This window comes from Topomyia yanbarensis, chromosome 2, assembly GCF_030247195.1.
Source record: "Topomyia yanbarensis strain Yona2022 chromosome 2, ASM3024719v1, whole genome shotgun sequence".
Classification (NCBI taxonomy): Eukaryota; Metazoa; Arthropoda; class Insecta; order Diptera; family Culicidae; genus Topomyia; species Topomyia yanbarensis.
In genome coordinates, this window is record NC_080671.1 from 15,827,927 (window position 1) to 15,846,682 (window position 18,756).

The 18,756-nt window shown below is 41.0% G+C and overlaps 1 protein-coding gene across 7 annotated transcripts in view; it reads left to right on the top strand.

Annotated features, from left to right (window-relative positions):
- LOC131678908 (uncharacterized) overlaps positions 1-18,756 on the top strand; it is a 543,408-nt gene that overhangs the window by 394,066 nt on the left and 130,586 nt on the right. For 5 of the 7 annotated variants that reach the window (XM_058959338.1, XM_058959339.1, XM_058959340.1 and 2 more), the window contains 2 exons: positions 8,565-8,786; positions 9,170-9,352. In XM_058959338.1, coding sequence (XP_058815321.1) covers positions 8,565-8,786; positions 9,170-9,352 — 405 coding nt within the window. The remainder of the gene's footprint in view (positions 1-8,564; positions 8,787-9,169; positions 9,353-18,756) is intronic. The other 2 variants (XM_058959342.1, XM_058959343.1) reach the window with 1 other exon arrangement.

The following is an 18,756-nucleotide window of genomic DNA, read 5'->3' on the forward strand; positions in this document are numbered from 1 at the left end:
CATGAATAATAGTCTGAGTTCCTTGTAATTGTTTACGTAAGTATAATAAGATTATGTGGAAAATTAATTACTTCATGAATTACATCATGAACAGTTTCACGAGCTCGACTGGTGAATCGTGTGTAGCATATTAGGAATTAAGAATCGGTTAAAAAATCAATGAATAATACATTGCGTTCTAGTGAAATTGATTAGGTGCAAAGATTAGGATCAGGCACATAATCGTAAATTTCAGGCAAATATATCTTGAAAGTGGAAGTTTTTTTTAATTTGTGGACCATTTCACGCACACGAATGGTGAATTGAAACTTATATGCTCACAATCATAACCAGTTGACGAAGCAAGAATGGATCTTTGAATTATATAACGAGTGTCGTGTAATGGTTTTCGAGAAAATATCAAGATTATTTTAATTTTGTCATCCGATTGACGACCACTAATACCAAATAATGATCAAGATGTGATAAATCATGAATCAGTTAACGTCGTATATTCGGTCCATAGACAATATTCCTAGATTTGTGGATAAAATTATGAGCCAATAATTTTAGAGCTCGCGAATTGTCGGCGCGGGAAAAATGCATCGGCGGCGCGCCGCCGATCTACCGTTCGGCGTCGGCGTATGTTAAAAGTTACCGGCGGCGGCGGCGTGGCGCGGCGGCGCACAGGTCTACTTTAGACTAATCAGTCTGAACTTTTACCATCTCAAATCAGTGGAACATGCATACCATTGAGGAAAGTCTACTACCACCCTGTTACATAATGTTGTTACCACCCTGTTACACAATATTGAAAAAGATTTTTCGCAAAACAATAAAGCCTAAGAGTTTTTCTTGATATTGGAGATGCTTTTGACAACGTGTCTTTCAAATCCATTTTGGAAGCAGCACAAGGCACCTTCATATATCACGAACTGGATACACGCAATGCTTAGCAACCGACATCTGTGCTCATCGTTAAGACAAGTAGAGATAAGGAAACTGAGTCTCTGCGGATGTCCTCAAGGTGGTGTGCTGTCACCATTTCTATGGAACCTGTTCGCCGATGACTTGTTGAGGAAACTTAATGAGCTTGGGTTTCCAAAATATGGTTTCGCCGATGTAGGTCACCGGTACAAATAATTCGTTAATTTGGTTTTTGACATAAGTGCCAACACCTTATTTAAGACTTTTGGTGGTATCCAACGGGGAAAACAGATCGAAATGTTTTTTTCCGCATCGAAACTGACGGCAGCCTTAAGTACGGCCAGAGGCAAATCTGCCGGACTGGATGAGGTGTGGTACCCTCTTCTTCAGCATCTACTACCGATAGTAAAGAGATCTTTACTAAACAGATTTAATAGATTATGGGAAGGCGGTAAATTTCGTGGCGAGTGGCGTAAGTCACTAGTGATACCAATCTTAAAAAGGAACCAAGAAAATTGAGAAGCAAGTGTTTATCGGCCGATGAACCTACCATCATGCACAGTTAAAATCCTCGAAATGGTAAATTGTGGACTTGCGATATTCCTGGAGTTACCAACTCCAATTCCTAGCTGAGAGGCGATAACCAACTCCTAGCTGAGAGGCGATTTGATTTTAGAAAAGGTCTTGGACCAGGAATCGATATTGGCTCTCTAAGCGAGGTGCAGGATGGGGTCTATGCAGATATAGCGAAATTCGACTACATGAATGAGAAATCAGTGGAAACATCAGTTGATTCTTAAAGGAGTTGATGAACAATCTACGTTTTAGAGTAAGAAAAGGTGGAAACAGCTCTGATGAGTTCTGCGAAGTCAACGGGATCCCTCAGGGATCTGTTTTAAATATTATCAACCCCATTTGGTCCTGATTCTGCTTTGCCAATTTCAATAAGTTGAATCTTGGATTTCAACCAAACATTGCAACTATTGGCGAAATCTACAAACTTATCTACAGACGAAAACTTTTTTGAAAAACCGTGCCCAGTGATTTAGAGAAACCTCTTCCACTTCCATTTTTACCATTTTTTGTTAACCATTTTTTGTTAACGACCTATTGAGTCAATTTGTCAACAGTTGTTACGGCATTTAATTAGCAAGGGACTGGAAGGCGAAGTATATTTTTCAATATTAAAAGCCATAGTACTCAAGGGAGAGCAAGGAGTTGAAGGGAGAAAGTTTAGAAAAGCGTAGAAGGATCATATATGCAAGCTTAGAGCTAACCGGCGACTAAACTTTTTGTCTGCTACCGTAGGAGTCAAGATCTTTTGGCATTAGAAATGCGAATCACCTGAGACTACGGCATGTCTGGACAAGCGTAAAGTAACTTGTTACTTCATGCTGTCGGAACCGACCGGAATTGAAATTTTTCAAAATAGATTTTTCTAACCCGCAAAGAGAGGCGAATGACCCAAAGGCTGGAACCCCTATAATCAAAATTTAAAAAAAGTTTAGCTTACCTGCTGTTTGGTTTTGTGCTGCCTTTTACCCACCCTTCCAATTCTACTTCCACTCTCCTCCTTTCCCTCTCCTAACGATCCGGGAAATTATTTGAAGACACGTTAACCATTCGCGTTAAGTACATGTGCACTGTGCCATAGAGGATTCAAATACCGTTATTCTAGTTTCTGTGCTAGAGAAGTCAAGTACCGCTATTCTCGCATCGATCAAAATGACCTTTAGTTATAGTGAAAAGCTTTCTTTACGGCCTATTCACACTGCTGTAGTATATTTTCATGGTTCCATCCATACGAGAAGCTTTTCGGCTTATAGCAAGCCAACAAATTAAGAATGTTGTCTCTTTTTTCTTTGTCATAAGATAGCACAACTCGATCACTCGAGAAATTGGCGCTTGTCATAATCGAGTTTCGCTATATCTCAGTAACCCAGCAGAATTTCAAAATTCTGAAAACGCGACTTTATGGAGATTTTAAAATTTAGTAACATGGCATATCTAACTCAGTTCACCCCAAAATGGCGTTTGTCATAAGATAGCACAACAGCGACGATTTGTATTCAGTTTCACCACTGATGAGAGTGATAATATTAGGGTCAAGATACCCGTATATTATGAAGATAACGCAATCAAGGCACGATTACTTGATCTATCTCCGTATACACTCGATAGCACTATTCGTCAGTTCATATCGCTGTAGGAAGAAGGAGTTATCTCTATTAGAGAAGATAAATAGAGGAACTTCTACCCAGGTATTAAATACGGTCTTCGAGTGCTTAAAATGCAGCTGAAGCATCTGATTCCTTACTAGGTGACCCAGCGACCTACCTCTACCTGTGCTTAGACAACGTTATGTACTTATGAGAATCAGACTCCCACTAATCTGTATACTACGAGAAACCCTGCGTTGGACTACCAACGAAAAAACACCTACAACAACTAAAAATTGTCTTCAATTAATTCACAAATTATTGTACAACTACCAACACCTGTTGAACCATCAACAACTGCTAAATTATCTACGGTTACAGCAAGCACACTCAAAATAACAAACAGCTTCGTCAACAATACGACAGGAAATGAGAAAAGATGGTTCCCAGACCGTAACCCGCAAACCGAAAAAACCAAAAATTCAACAACCTCCAAAACAGCTGTCGTGCTGACAGTATGAACGAAAGTGACAATGGAAGCGGACCGAATGATCCTCAGACTCTATCAAGTGATGCTGAAAATGCTCCTCCGTCGCGGAAAAATATCTCCACACGCTCTGCTAAATAAACGAATTATAAAAAAAACTGGATTCGTTAATCTCTTTCGATACAAGGTTGGCGTCATATCATGCCACAAGGTTCGAGTTGTGGCAAAACGGTTGTGTTTCCATACACACGGCAAGCATCGTTCCTGAATACATTCTTTTCCCTATATCTTGTCGTTTATTGTTCTACGAGTCATTTTGAGAGCGCTTATTTAACCATAACCACAAATCACCTGCCAGATCAATTTTTTCAAAATTCAAAACCAAGATCATCTATCACGATGCAACGGTCGATTAAATTATAACATGATTTTGAGTAAAATACTCGACATTTGCGATTCACGCCCCCCATCCGTCCGTAAGTTGGCTCTTTTATTCTTTTTCTCCTTCGCATCTCCTTTGGCCTGCCAAAGTTCGAGCTTCATCATGACCCATTAGTAGGAAAAAAAATTGTTTGAAATATGGTTCATGCTTTTAAAATTTTGCAGATATAGTTTTGAAAAAAAAACTAACTTCAAAAATTGAACTTTTTACTAAGTTTTGACGACTCTGCTGCTCTTATAATCCACAAAATGTACAAACTAACTCACCAAACTTCTCCACTTGCACATCCACAAAAATAAAGAAATGTTAAAACAACATTTACCCCAAATCGGCCCATTTTCAATTTAAAGTTGCCACCAGTAGGGAGCGCTTTAGCAAACTCACTCCGATGAAGACAATGGTTCTAAAAGCCAAAGATTTCATTAAAGAAGTGAGCCTGATGACTTTTCGGATATGATGTTACTTTGGGGCACCCTACCCAATAGCTTTCGATCAGACGGGGTTCAGGAGAATTGTCGAATTCATTTATTTCGGCACAGAATCAGCCATATACAACCGTTCAGGAGTTTTGAGGTAGTTGGTTGAAACCAAATAGGACTAAAACAACAGTTTTTAATCGCGCTATCTCAAAACTAGCGAAAGCCATTTTTGAATATACTCAGTTTTGCAAATCTCACTATTTATGGTACTTTTAGACACGTATGTTTCCCTACGTTTGCCATAAATGCATATCGCCTGCCAAATCAGGTACTTCGAAGCGAATTTCGTTTTAAACGGCCATCTACAGCAAATTTTTCCTAACCCGTGAAATATTTCTGCTGGCGTTCTTCCACGACACGACGATTCCGACTGAAAACGTATAAGGTACAGACCTTATATGATTTCAATTCAAGTCCTTTCTTGGTCATCTGGGCGAAACTCTGCGAAACACTACATTTTTTGTCATGTCCCGCATTGGAACGGCCGAACTCCGCCTGAAATGGGTAATGAGCGCTCACCCAATTTTTGGACACATTGTTCCGGGTTTTTATCCAGCTCCTGATTTGTGGTCCACTGTCAACCTTTGAAGGTTCTTTAAAATGATCAAGTGATGTATATTCAATAGTTTTCGCAAGGCGCGAAGTGACAACCCAGGATTTTTTATGATAGTGTACAAAATCCTTTCGCGAACGGTTTGCTGACTTTCTTCAATCTCGACCGGAGTCTCTCTGACAACTGCATAACTAAGAGGATGCAAACAATACACACTAAAGAGAAACTGAGCAATATTTGGTTAATTTCGGTCGTAGATGACAAAAGTTACGTAAGTTTGAAAGTGTTGCAATTGACTTATTTGACGCCAAGGACACCAACACAGTTGCAACGTGTATGGACAACATACATATAACGCGATGTTTACAATTCGTCATCCGATTTATCCTCATTTGGCAGAAATTCTATCCGATTTAACCTCAATCTCGCCATTAGACCGAAAGCCGTTTGGCAAAATGCTGCTAGGTCGCACACCATTGGGCCGAATGGATCATAAAGCCGAATGATATTAGACCGAATAGGTGATTTGGCTGAATGCCAATCGGCCGAATGGGTCAGTAGGCCGAATGGGCCATTAGACCGTACGTGCCATTGGGCTGAATGTCATTAGATTGTTAGCTAGTGTGATCCACTTGTTCGCCTGGATTACTTAAACATGGGGGCTTAAATTATTTTAAGTCCGACGGAGCGGAACGATGTCGGATAGCACTTGGCATGAAGTGATGTGGCGTACCCACATTAGGCGTCGCTGTTGTATATTTATTCCATTACAGCGGCAAACATGCAACGAGAAACGTCTCATAAATATTCCAAACATTCTAAGTTTAAAACAAAATCGAGAAAAATCCTGAAAAATCACCCTTCATTGAAAGTTTCCAGTTCGGCCTAATGACCCGTTCGGCCTAATGACCCATTCGGCATAATGGCCCATTCTGCCTAATGGCCAATTTGGCCAAATGGCTTTCGGCCCAGTGACCACTTCGGCCTAATGACAGTCGACCTAATGGCATTCGGCTGAATGACATTCGGCCTAATGACCCAACACCGTCTGACGGCTTTCAAACTGACGTAATATACAGGGACCTGTCGCTTGGCATCCACAAGATTTTTCGCGTGATTTTAGACTTGGCTGTGGTTTCAATATTTCTCTTTGGATATAAGTCAAGAAAGGTAGCTTTGAACCCGAAGAACCCGTTTCATCTAGTATTCTTCAAGGCAGCTATCTCGATCCTTTGATTTTTCTGCGGCACTTCAAGACGCCAGTTTTTTTCTTGCAATGTTATCATTCGCTGATGATCTAAAAATCTACCTTAGAACACTAACGACGCTGCTTTCCTTCAACGTGAACTGGAATTTTTTGCGGAGCGATGCGACATCAATCGGACGATATTAAATCCTAAAAAGTCACGGTCATTACATCCTCGCAGAAAAAAATGCTAATGTAGTGTCAAACTGGTTGCCAATACGTTGCCAGTTACTGATGAGGTTAATTCGAAATTATCAATTCATCCTTATTTAATTAATTAGTCCTGGCTCTATATTAGCGTCGGATTCTGATGAGATGAAGTCGAATCACAAATTCCACAACATTTATTAAAGTTCATGCACCAAGGTGGCCCAATCAAAATTTTTGCCTTTATGGAAAATATTCACTTTCACTTCACACTTCATTTTGTGTTATTAGTAAACGTTTCGAAGGAAATATCAGAAAATTACACATTAAATGTTTAGGCCGTGTTCGAAAATCCTGGTTTCGGACCTGAAGCTAACGCAATGTGTCGTGCCAATTAAACAGAATGAATAAAAAAGTGACTTTCATATTGCCATAGGAAAAATATATCACTCAGAAGAAAGTCACAAAAGAACACATATTTTCTCACTTCAAGCTAAATTAGTTTTTCTGTTGGAGGGTGACAACAGTATAACACTTTGCGCCAAAAGTTTAAACTTAATTTGTGGGACTGCATATCGCAAGCTGGATTTAATTCAAATTAGTATAATCCCTCCCTGTCAACAGATATATGATTTGTGTCATTTCACTAAATTCGCCTCATCCGGAGGTTACTATCGTTTGTACCCTCGAAAATGCTACCACCGTCAGTGAGCGGAACTGGGAAAACAGTTTTAATCCAACCACACGCTTTTCCCCGACGTCAGAATTGTTTTCCGCTCTACTAAAATCCCTATTTTATTCCGATTCTTTCTTCGGTCGACAAAAAAAGTCTTACCTTACAAATTCCCACGTCGGCAAGGGTAATTTTCGCATTCACAGCAGTCGGTGGGTGTGCATATGAATAGATACCCCTAATCCGGTTGTATTATTTCCTCAAATTAATTCAGTTCCGACCAAGCGACAAGCGACATACCATCCGCTACCCGGGGGACCGCTGTCTTGTCACTACTACCCGCAAAACTATCGCTAGTGAGTTCCCGATGCCGGCACGTGGAAACCTGAAGAATTCAGTGGAACGGGTATTGCTCTTTGGAAGCAGGTGTGGCGAATGTGCGAACAATATAGTAGTGTGGAAATTTGTGAGGAAAGTTTTTCATTCATTTTGCTCTACGCTCTTCCCTCCGCGAAGGATACGTGCAGCAATGAACACCCCGACGCAGCTGAGCAAAATTGAAACGGGCACACAGAGTTTTCCCCCGGTAACAACGATCTCGGTGACGGAGGGTACTTTGTAGAAGTGTAAAATTCATTTTCTATGAAAAGGTTTTAACGTTGAAGCAGGAAGAAATAAGACGGTAAAATATGCGTTTTGCATATGCATACTGATGAGGATAACTGGCTTCATAATGTTTTTTCTTCAATGAGAATAAGTTTTAAGTGATAATCTTTATTTGTTGTTTGTCGTATGCTTGTTCTGGTTAAGATCTATTAGACAAATAAAAATCACCCACAATTCGTTTAGTTGTTTGTTGGCCATTGAAAATATTGGCATTTCCAATATTTTTGTTAGTAACTATCCGCATCGAAGGTGTTTCCTAGAATTTTGTGGAGTCGCACTGTCTGCCTTAACACAATGTTATATATTAATGGAAACGCATGGTATTTCACAACTCATCGCTTCGAAAACTCTATCAAAAACACACATCACGAAATTATGTGCCCTGATGCGTCAATTCGCAGCCAATAATCGTCACACATTAGCCGGTGGCAGGTGTGATGTGATGCCGTTCTATATACGTACTATTCTGACGGGAAAGCATTTTCGCTGTCAGACGTGTCATTCAAGCAAGCTGTTTGCACGAAACGTGCTAGCAGATCTGGTTGATTGGTACACATGATACGCTACAGAGCGCACAGCCTTCCCTAGATTGCCATATTTGCGTTTGGCGCGGAAGTTGGTTCAAATGATTATGGGTTGTGGGTACGAATTTCGCAGATACATTCGATTTGGCGAAAAGGATTAGTCACGCCTGGTTATGTATCGGGAACCGTTGCGCCAGTTCCTGTTAGACTAATTATAGATTTCTCATAGAAACTCGAATCGAATGGAAAGCTGGATAATGGAGCTATCGCTTTCGCTTTCAGATACATCCAACCGGGGCCAATAACCAAATCCATTCTGCAGCAGTACGACGATGAGTTGGACAATCCGTATTTTCGACGAAAACCAACGTCGTTTTTGGCGGGAAGTGGTGGCGGTGGAGGCCCAATGGTTACGGGAAGCAGCGCCACCCTGCCGGCAGGAGACACGAGACGTTGCACCTGGATGCCTATGGATGACGATGCCGTACGGATAGAGGGTCCAAGGTAAGAATTTTGAAAAATTTTCAGTAGTCTTTTTTCAGATAGCGATGTTTAGATTTTCTTTAACCTACTTATCATTACGAATAAAACACACAAGTAGATCTGAGGATGTATAGCTAGTCGAATTGATCTATGGTAGTGTACATAACCAATTTACTAATAGCAGTAATATCTACTTTAATTCTCTTTACACCAAAACAAACACGGTTGCACAAAACCACAACAATTTTATACAAAATTCTTACTTCACCCCGCAAACTGAAACTTTCGAGTTTTCAATGCACTCATAACACATTCGTCTATCGTGACTTCCCTTCTATCAGAAGACCACTCTCGCTTCCTCTTCCAACTATCTTTGTTTCGCCTTATATTTCGACACAACCTAGAACCTGCCATCGGCAGCAGATACAACAGCAACAACAACAACAGCAACCATCTGAAGTGGACCACTCGCACAGTCCAAGTCCCATTGGACCCAACTTACCATTCATTGTCGGTAGCCCATTGCTGGCATATCCTTCGGCAAATGCGGCTGCCTATTTGAGTCACAGCACCGAACATCTAACCGGGTAATGACGCCTGAAAATGGCGCACTTTCGTTTCTATGCTTCCATTTAGCTGTGCAAATCTGTACCCCGTTCTGGTGCCAGTTTCTGATGTTTCTAACCTACACCTTACCTACCAACCTTCTTCAGTTGCTGTGCTTTCTGTGGTAAATGTTTCACTTTTATAGAGAGTGGTGGGGGAGGTGACGTTTAGTCTCTATTGCGAGATGTAAGTGTTTGTTGAATAATTTGTGGGTATGGTGATAAAATCGAGATACTGTACTGCATTCCGGCACGGATTTGTTAATTAATCTAACCTTTTCTCCAAGCTTTTCATACTAATGCAGGTAAATGAAGCTTATATCTATTACCTGACGTAACTAACGGAACTAACTTTACAAGAAAAGTCTAGGATAGAAAAAGGGTAAAAATTACAAAAACATATCGACTAGAAATTTGAGCGTTTCCTACTTTTCTTGTGCACAAATATCGTGAGCTAGGATTCGACATTACGAAGTCTATTCCGACGGAATAGATTAGCACCGACAAAGCCGGCGCTAATCTATTCCGACAAAAAGTTAGTGTCGGTTTCTGATGTGGCGAAGCCGAAACGCACCCTTGTAATAAGTAAGGATTTGTGCCCTTCAAGTGCAAATACTTGTTTTTCTTAAAAAATTTCGCCCTAGTGAGAAATTTTGGTGTTTACCCAATTTTCCTCCTTAGGGTGAAATATAGCATAGTATTAGGAAGTCATCTGTAGTTTGTTGCTAAATTAACTCTGAGAATGTAATGGTTCAATCCAAAGTAAAAATCGATGAGACACAGTACGAAGTTGCATAACCTCTCTTGAAATACAAGTGACATGCGATAACGATGTTACCCACAAGGTAAATAAACGCGTTAGTACTACGAATAGTACTTTCAATGCTTGGTATAATCGGCTAAAGACTGACACAAAACTTGATTTAGTCAAATCGCTGATACTCCCTGTAGCTATGCACGGTCATGACGCGATTGAATGAAGCAGATTGTTGAGACGCTTCGTAATTACGAACGAATTTTTTTGTAAACATAAGCGAGCACTAAAATATACAGCAAAACAACTCGAAATAGTGCCAATTAGTTGCCGTACACTTCATCGTAAACTCTGCGCATGTAAAATTTACCATCGAATCTCACTTCATATGTGCGCACTAAAAATAAATGAAAAGGATGGCTACAATGATGACAACTTCGACGCAACGCCTGGTGATGTTAAATTTTCCATAAAATCAAAATTGTAGTGGAAGTTGTTAGTGTAGGTGTCCATTTTTGAGAAGGGTAGAATCAGTTAGGAAGCAGTAGCGACTGGCTCAAATGGCACGTTCCGCATATCGATCGGAGATTTGTGTCTTCCAGTGATTTGTCTTTTCATTATTTTCCTGATGGGAAGGATTGGGGAAGTGGTAAAATTAGGGTAAGGAAAATAGTGACACAGAGAACATAGACAATACGGAAATATTCTTCAATTCCAGGGGAATAAAAGGCACTTCTCGATGAGCGGATATATCAATACCTCCAAGGGGACTCTGAGATAACAGAATGACAACACCCCCGAAGAAATATTATCATTCAAATCCGGTTAAAACCAATTCAGGCTCATACACTTCCGCACTGACTTTTTGAAAGCCATAGTTCAGTTTATAACCCTTTTATCGCCAGAACTTCCAGAGAACGATCGTCGATACTGCAAACATACTGCTGTATTTTCTTTGGTATTGCTTTGGTTCTGAGAACTTCACAGCAAACTGCCCGCGAACAAGGATTCTGGATACCTAGCCTCCTGAACACATAAGAGCTCTTTTCAACATTTCATGGGATACCACGAAATGTAAAGGAATACCTTATTCTGGTGAAAGCTACGTGTTTCGACAATGAAACAGAAGTCCCCTGCCCTCACACTTATCTCCTTCTATTTCTATTTCAATACCACACCTTAAGCCAAGCCCACTGAAACCGGGGATGAACGAGTTAAGAGGGATTGAAAAGATGCACCCGAGAAATTTTTTTAAAAGATCATCCTTCAGCGCAATCGAATAGTGACCTTTCTCCAATCTCGCTTGCAGTCGATAAGTATTGAGACTCGAAGACTATACAATAGGCCGAAGCATTCTTTGAAAGAGCACTTCGCCGGTTGTGCTTTTTTTCTTTGATTTTTATCAAAATTCTTACACATTTTAAGAGTTTAGAAAAAGGTGGAGCAAAAACAAATCGTTGAACACGCTAGTACAGTTGCATATTGTCAAGTACTCTTTAAGACATGCGTTAATAGCACTATTCACAAGTATACGCGCACGAGGCATTTCACGTGGATTTGTCATCCCATTTTCGTTGAATTTCTCGAATCAAAAAAGTAATTGAAATAATTTAGTTTTCAGCGTTTAGTTTAGTTTAGTTTAGTTTTCAGCGTAATTTTCCCTACCTTTATTTGAGACATTTGGTAATATCCAATGGAATATCAAACATCACTCATTCTTATTTCGATCTACCAGTTCGTCCAGAAATTTACAAAATTGGTCTGATTGCGCTGATACATGATGAGATAAACTCTTATCTCAAATGCATCGATTTCAACAATACCTACGCAAAAGGTCGGGAACAATTTGAACAGAACGCGGTATGGTAAAAAAACATCGGATTTTTTGTGCTTATTGCAATCAAAATAATCCTAGATTGTGATGGATTTCTTTCGTTTTGTAATGCAGCCACGGTAGTGTTTTCTACTCAACACGATGGATGAAGGTCAAAAAATTGCATTTGGTTATTCGATCTGATAATAATCTACAACATCGTGTTTTTTAGAATTCATTCGTATTACAATAGCTAGTCATAATGATACGTTAAAACCCATCTAATAAGCATTACGATTATTTTACTGGTCCTGAATATCTCGTATATACTAAAATTTGGTTGCGAAACTTACTTAAATAAAAGTTTAAAACCTAAATGTAGTCCAAATATTGCTCCGAAAAACGTTGCTATGCACAAACGAAAAATTATTATATTTTATACCCAATGAATAAGCACATTTTGTAATTTGTTTCTAAGTGTATTTTTGTTTACAACATGAATTGTTATTCATAGCGTATAGATCTGTTTTGAAATATAATATATTGTTATATGCTATGTGGATTTCTATGCAAAAAAACAACTGTACTCTTATTGTCAAAGTACTATTATCGATCGTGCTAATATCAGTTATTCGAATCGAAATTGTTGTATTTTCCGATATGGCTGCAGTTTTGAATCGATGAACGATATATACTAAAAAACGAAAAAAATCAATCAAATTGTAACATTAAATGCCTGTGGCCAACTTACATTCGCCCAAACAGTATTCGACTGAACGGAATTCGGTCAAACGGCATTCGGCCATACAGCATCAGTCCAAACAGCATCTGGCCACACGGCATTCGGCCAAACGGCATTTGACCAAACGGCATTCGGCCAAACGGCATTCGGCCAAACGGCATTCGGCCAAACGGCATTCGGCCAAACGGCATTCGGCCAAACGGCATTCGGCCAAACGGCATTCGGCCAAACGGCATTCGGCCAAACGGCATTCGGCCAAACGGCATTCGGCCAAACGGCATTCGGCCAAACGGCATTCGGCCAAACGGCATTCGGCCAAACGGCATTCGGCCAAACGGCATTCGGCCAAACGGCATTCGGCCAAACGGCATTCGGCCAAACGGCATTCGGCCAAACGGCATTCGGCCAAACGGCATTCGGCCAAACGGCATTCGGCCAAACGGCATTCGGCCAAACGGCATTCGGCCAAACGGCAAACGGCCAAGCGGCATTCGGCCAAGCGGCTTTCGGCCAAACGGCATTCGGCCAAACGGCATTCGGCCAAACGGCATTCGGCCAAACGGCATTCGGCCAAACGGCATTCGGCCAAACGGCATTCGGCCAAACGGCATTCGGCCAAACGGCATTCGGCCAAACGGCATTCGGCCAAACGGCATTCGGCCAAACGGCATTCGGCCAAACGGCATTCGGCCAAACGGCATTCGGCCAAACGGCATTCGGCCAAACGGCATTCGGCCAAACGGCATTCGGCCAAACGGCATTCGGCCAAACGGCATTCGGCCAAACGGCATTCGGCCAAACGGCATTCGGCCAAACGGCATTCGGCCAAACGGCATTCGGCCAAACGGCATTCGGCCAAACGGCATTCGGCCAAACGGCATTCGGCCAAACGGCATTCGGCCAAACGGCATTCGGCCAAACGGCATTCGGCCAAGCGGCATTCGGCCAAGCGGCATTCGGCCAAGCGGCATTCGGCCAAGCGGCATTCGGCCAAGCGGCATTCGGCCAAGCGGCATTCGGCCAAGCGGCATTCGGCCAAGCGGCATTCGGCCAAGCGGCATTCGGCCAAGCGGCATTCGGCCAAGCGGCATTCGGCCAAGCGGCATTCGGCCAAGCGGCATTCGGCCAAGCGGCATTCGGCCAAGCGGCATTCGGCCAAGCGGCATTCGGCCAAGCGGCATTCGGCCAAGCGGCATTCGGCCAAGCGGCATTCGGCCAAGCGGCATTCGGCCAAGCGGCATTCGGCCAAACGGCATTCGGCCAAACGGCATTCGGCCAAACCCTTTCTATCAAATGACGTTCGATCTAACGGCATTCGACCAAATGGCATTCGGTCTAGACCCGTCTAAGTGGATCTTTTCAGTGCAGTTTGATCACCTTGATTGCTGAACGATGCGTGAAGCTAATTTCCACTTCCAACACTTGTTCCCGAGCACTTTAACCCGCCCAGTGAGTCTCACTTTAGACTAAAATCTGCTAAAGTTACTTAACCAGAGCCTGGTTTCATATGAAGATTTGCGAACGATACTCACGCAAATTGAAGGTTGTCTAAATTCACCGCCCACTACAGCACTTTTTGATGATCCTACCCTTTTTGACCGTCAACTCTGGTTCAATTTCTTATTGAAACATCTTGGCGTCTTCGACCGCTCATTAAATGTTACAACTCTTTTGGAGCTCACTAACTTACTTAATTTTTATTAACGTAACATTATTTTTTTATTCGCCACGCAACATTTGGAACTGATGGAAAACTTAGTACCTATCACATTTGGAAGGATGTACGAAACACTGGACACCTCCAATACCCATAGATGTCGAATGTTTAATAATTTTACAACACGATAATTTTCCATCTTATCAGTAGATACTCGCTATCCAAAAAGTACATCCGGGACTAGATGTGATTACTGTAACTTAACCTTCGATGTTCGACGCCGTCTTGCGCTTGCCCTTGCCTTTGCCCTTCAAAGGGAACTCAGCCGCCGCTTCGAGCGACATGTCTGCTCCATAGAAGGGAAAGGGAGGGCCCCTGTCTGGGTACCTATGTCGGCCTTCTCTCTTCCCTCCCTCTTAGAGGCCACTGTCTAGGTTCCTCTGTCGGACTTCTCCCGACATTCCACCCTCTTGGCGTAAGCCTGCTGTTCCTGTCTTGCGACACGAACAGCCTTCCGAAGCATTAGCAGGCTCTGTTTCAGCTTCTTGTTAATATTTTGTTTCGCGCTAGTGAACTCGATTATTGCATCGAGCTGCTCCACCACTTTGCGCATCGCTGATAGTGGCCGTCCAGCGCGTTGGTAGGGCTATTTTCTACCACTGGTGCTATCGGATGCAGCACTCGTCGCTCCACTACTCTCCCCAAGGGGGGGGGGGGAAACCACGCCAAACCACATCTAGCAAAGGGGTTCGGCACCTCCGTTTGTTTATTGTTTTTATTTTTATTCACTTCATTCATGTTGATACCCACGAGTTGCGCGAGAAAGAAAGGTCCGCCACGTCAGAGCTCCGCAGTAACGTGGTAAGGGACGCTTACTGTGGGGGTTGCCCAGGTACCCCACAGGCTCCGTTAACGATCGAGCATTTTTTTCACCCCCTCGATCACTCATCCCTCGGCACGGGTCGCTTCACACCTTGGAATTGGGGTTATGACCTATCTTGCTTTACGTGGTGACCGCGGCCCAGATCATCACAACCATCCTCCTTTACCAGGGCTTTGGACCCTTAGCTCTGGTTCTCAATAGTTCCAGGTACGTATGTTATTACAGACATGCTACTATTGAGATCCATCATTCGCTTGCGGAGCAAGGGTAATACAGTAAATAAGTCGGTCCACGTGAACTTAAAGTCGGTCTTATCGAACTTAAACGTGTGCCCCTTGATGATTGCTTTCCACAGCCGAGCTCCGATCACCGCTTCATTTAGTTCCAGCTTCGGAATAGAAAACGTCTGCAAAGGAGCACCCTTCGCCTTGCCACCAATCACTGAAACTTTGGCGATGCCGTCCGGGGACCCTGATTCCCGCTCCAGATGATGGAATAGGGCGTTCTATCGTGGCCATTTCTCGTTCAATTTCAACGGAACTTACTGGTCCCATGCAGTTTTGGCTCTCCATACCTCCTGAATCAGAAGGTATGGAAAGCCAAAACTGAATGGGACCAGTAAATTCCGTTGAAATTGAACGAGAAATGAACACTGTAGAACGCCTGATTCCAATATCTGGGGCCACAGACAAAAAAGAAACAAAGTAGTCCAACCGGGGCGAACAAGCTCATGACGATCAGCAATGTCTGTCGCTTTATAGAATGGGCCGTCTCAAGCGTTAGTATTGTTGAGAACGCGAAAACATCTTTTCCTGGCTTCCAGCACATTCCAGGTACCGGTTCCATGCAGCAATTTTTGTCTAGCAGAATGCATTCCTGGAAAGATCGGTCGTATTCCTCGACCCATGTCAGAGCCTCTTTGGATTTCGACAACCAATTTCGCCGTGCTAATGAAATAAATCACAAAATTATAAAATATTCATTTATTCGTGAACTGATTCATGATTCCTAATATATTAGTCACGATCCAATATCAGCGCTTATGAAATAAGTCAGAAGATCATGAAATATTACTCATGTATTCGTGAACTGGTTCATGACACCTAGTCACGTGTGACCATTCGAACTCGTCAAATAGCTCACAAAATCAGGAAATAGTATTCATGGATTCGTGAACTGGTCATGATTCCTAGTACATGATTTACGATCTGTTTGTGATATTTTGAAGACATCCTTAATCATGCCAATTTCATGCAATATAACATATAATGAAATGTTCACGTGAAATATTTCACAACATTTGGAGTATTTTTATTAGTATTAGTAAGTTTCAAGCACTTTCTCATGAAATGTCCAGCTGCTAGCGACCAGTTATAGCTATGAGCAGTAGGTATAAGAAATTCTACTAGGACCTCGAACATCGTTATTAATTTGATAAAGTTCAGTGTGATGTTTTGACAGAAACCGAGAACTGCGTTGGCCACCACAAATCGTATTCGTGCTATAGTTCACAGAATAAGATACCGCGAATTAGCCACACTTTTATGATCCAGATCATATTGGCATGTTACTCCGTGTAAAAAACGCGATAAGGCGAAGAGAAATTACAAACACTATGATAAAACTGCTGATATCATTAACATGAGGCACCTCCACGTGTCAAATTCGAAAGTAAGCTCTGCAATAAAATATCGCAAAAATGTGAACAGAAATTATGAGAATCGTGACTAAGATTCTGAAATCATGACCATAAATTACAACTCATGACAAAAATATCAAAAATCGTGACCAAGATCCTGAAATTATGACTAAATACCTCTGTCCCATCCCAGGAACTTAGAATCAAAGGAGTGACATTAACCCTTTTAGCCAAGTCACTCCCAACAATTTATCAAACCATTATCAAATTGAAACGGTCGGTACGGGTGTCCACGTTTCTTCCTTATTCAAGGTTCAAAATAATTCGTTGATTAAATTCTTCATTAAATGAAAAATTTGTTTGCCGTATAATTTTGAATCATCTCACTTTGTACGCTGCACAGTTGGCCTGGCCGCTTTAATAATTGTGACACATACCATATGTGCTACAAAAATTAATATTGACAAAAAAAATCATAGGCGAACGTTTGCAATTTTCCAGGATCCCACATGTATTGGCTGTGTATGTGTAGACTAGACTAGACTAGACTAGACTAGAAAATCGTGACTAAGATCCTGAAATCATGAACATAAATCTCGCTAGTCTGACAGAAAAAGTTGATAGTATTCCGACTATCATCAATAAAACAACGCAGTAACGTGATGGACATCACAAAAATTTCGAATAAACTCCTGAAAACATGAACATCGTTTGACTGTTGGCGATGTATTTCCAAATTATTAACAAGAATCATAACAAAAACTAAACATGTCCAGGAAACAACAACAGTAGCCCAACCAAACATTCGAATGCAACGCGATTTATATATTTGGGGCGAACTAGTTTTTTGAAAACACAAATAGTTTCATGAATACAAGGTTTACTATTTATAATTTTAGGATCTTGGTCACGTTTTACGTAAATCGTTCAGTTCACAAAATCGTGATCATATAAACGAATTTTTCCGTGTAATTTAATTGAAATTACTTTGAAGACCCGTTTTTATCAGCCCCCGATTTTATAAGTTTTTTGACTCAATTTTATTGACCAGCCATTGTTATGAGTCTCCCGATTAAAGAAGAATATTTTTAGAGCATCTGTTTATTAAAAATAAATAAACAAATATGTTTTGCCATTATACCCATTTTGTCAACCTAACATAAACAAAGGGGGCTGATAAAAACGGGTCTTTGCAGTATTGCAGTTTTCATTTTTTTCTAACATATCCTTTGGTTGTTTTTCAGAGTTTTCGAAGACGAACATTTCCTTCATCAAAAGTCTTGCTTGTATTATTCAAAAGAGGAGTGTGCTTAAATGCTTAAATATTATCAAAAATGAATTTTTTGAAATCAGTTTTGTGAAATTTGAACAAAATATCGTTTTCCCCATTTTTTGCTAAAACTATAACTCGAGCCATGACCTTGTATTTAGTAAAAAAAGAATTTTGTTTTTGTTTGCCACACTTAAGGATATTGGTTCCTATTCAAAAAACCTTATTTTTGGCGAAAAAGTGCTCATAACTTTTCAACGTTATTAGTTAAGCATATGGTACCATGGAACAAATTATTCGTTTTAAAACAATCCTAAAGATGTCTGAAGACTATTTTAGTTATAAAATGAATACCGCGAAAGTTATTTGAATAAAACAGTTTTTCTAAGAAACACCCTAACCATTGATTATAAATTTGTTATAAAATGAAAACTATGACAGGCAGAGCTTATATTTCTTCAGCAAACTTGTCTAGAATTCGTCATTCTACAACTTTGCTGAAGGCTGTAGCTATAATGATTAAAAAGTTAATTCGTTGATCTTGGTAAAATTAGAACCACCCTAACTGTTGTTTTAACAAAAAGAAGGAGCTCATAAACTACGAAAACTTTTCCAAAAGTAATATCTC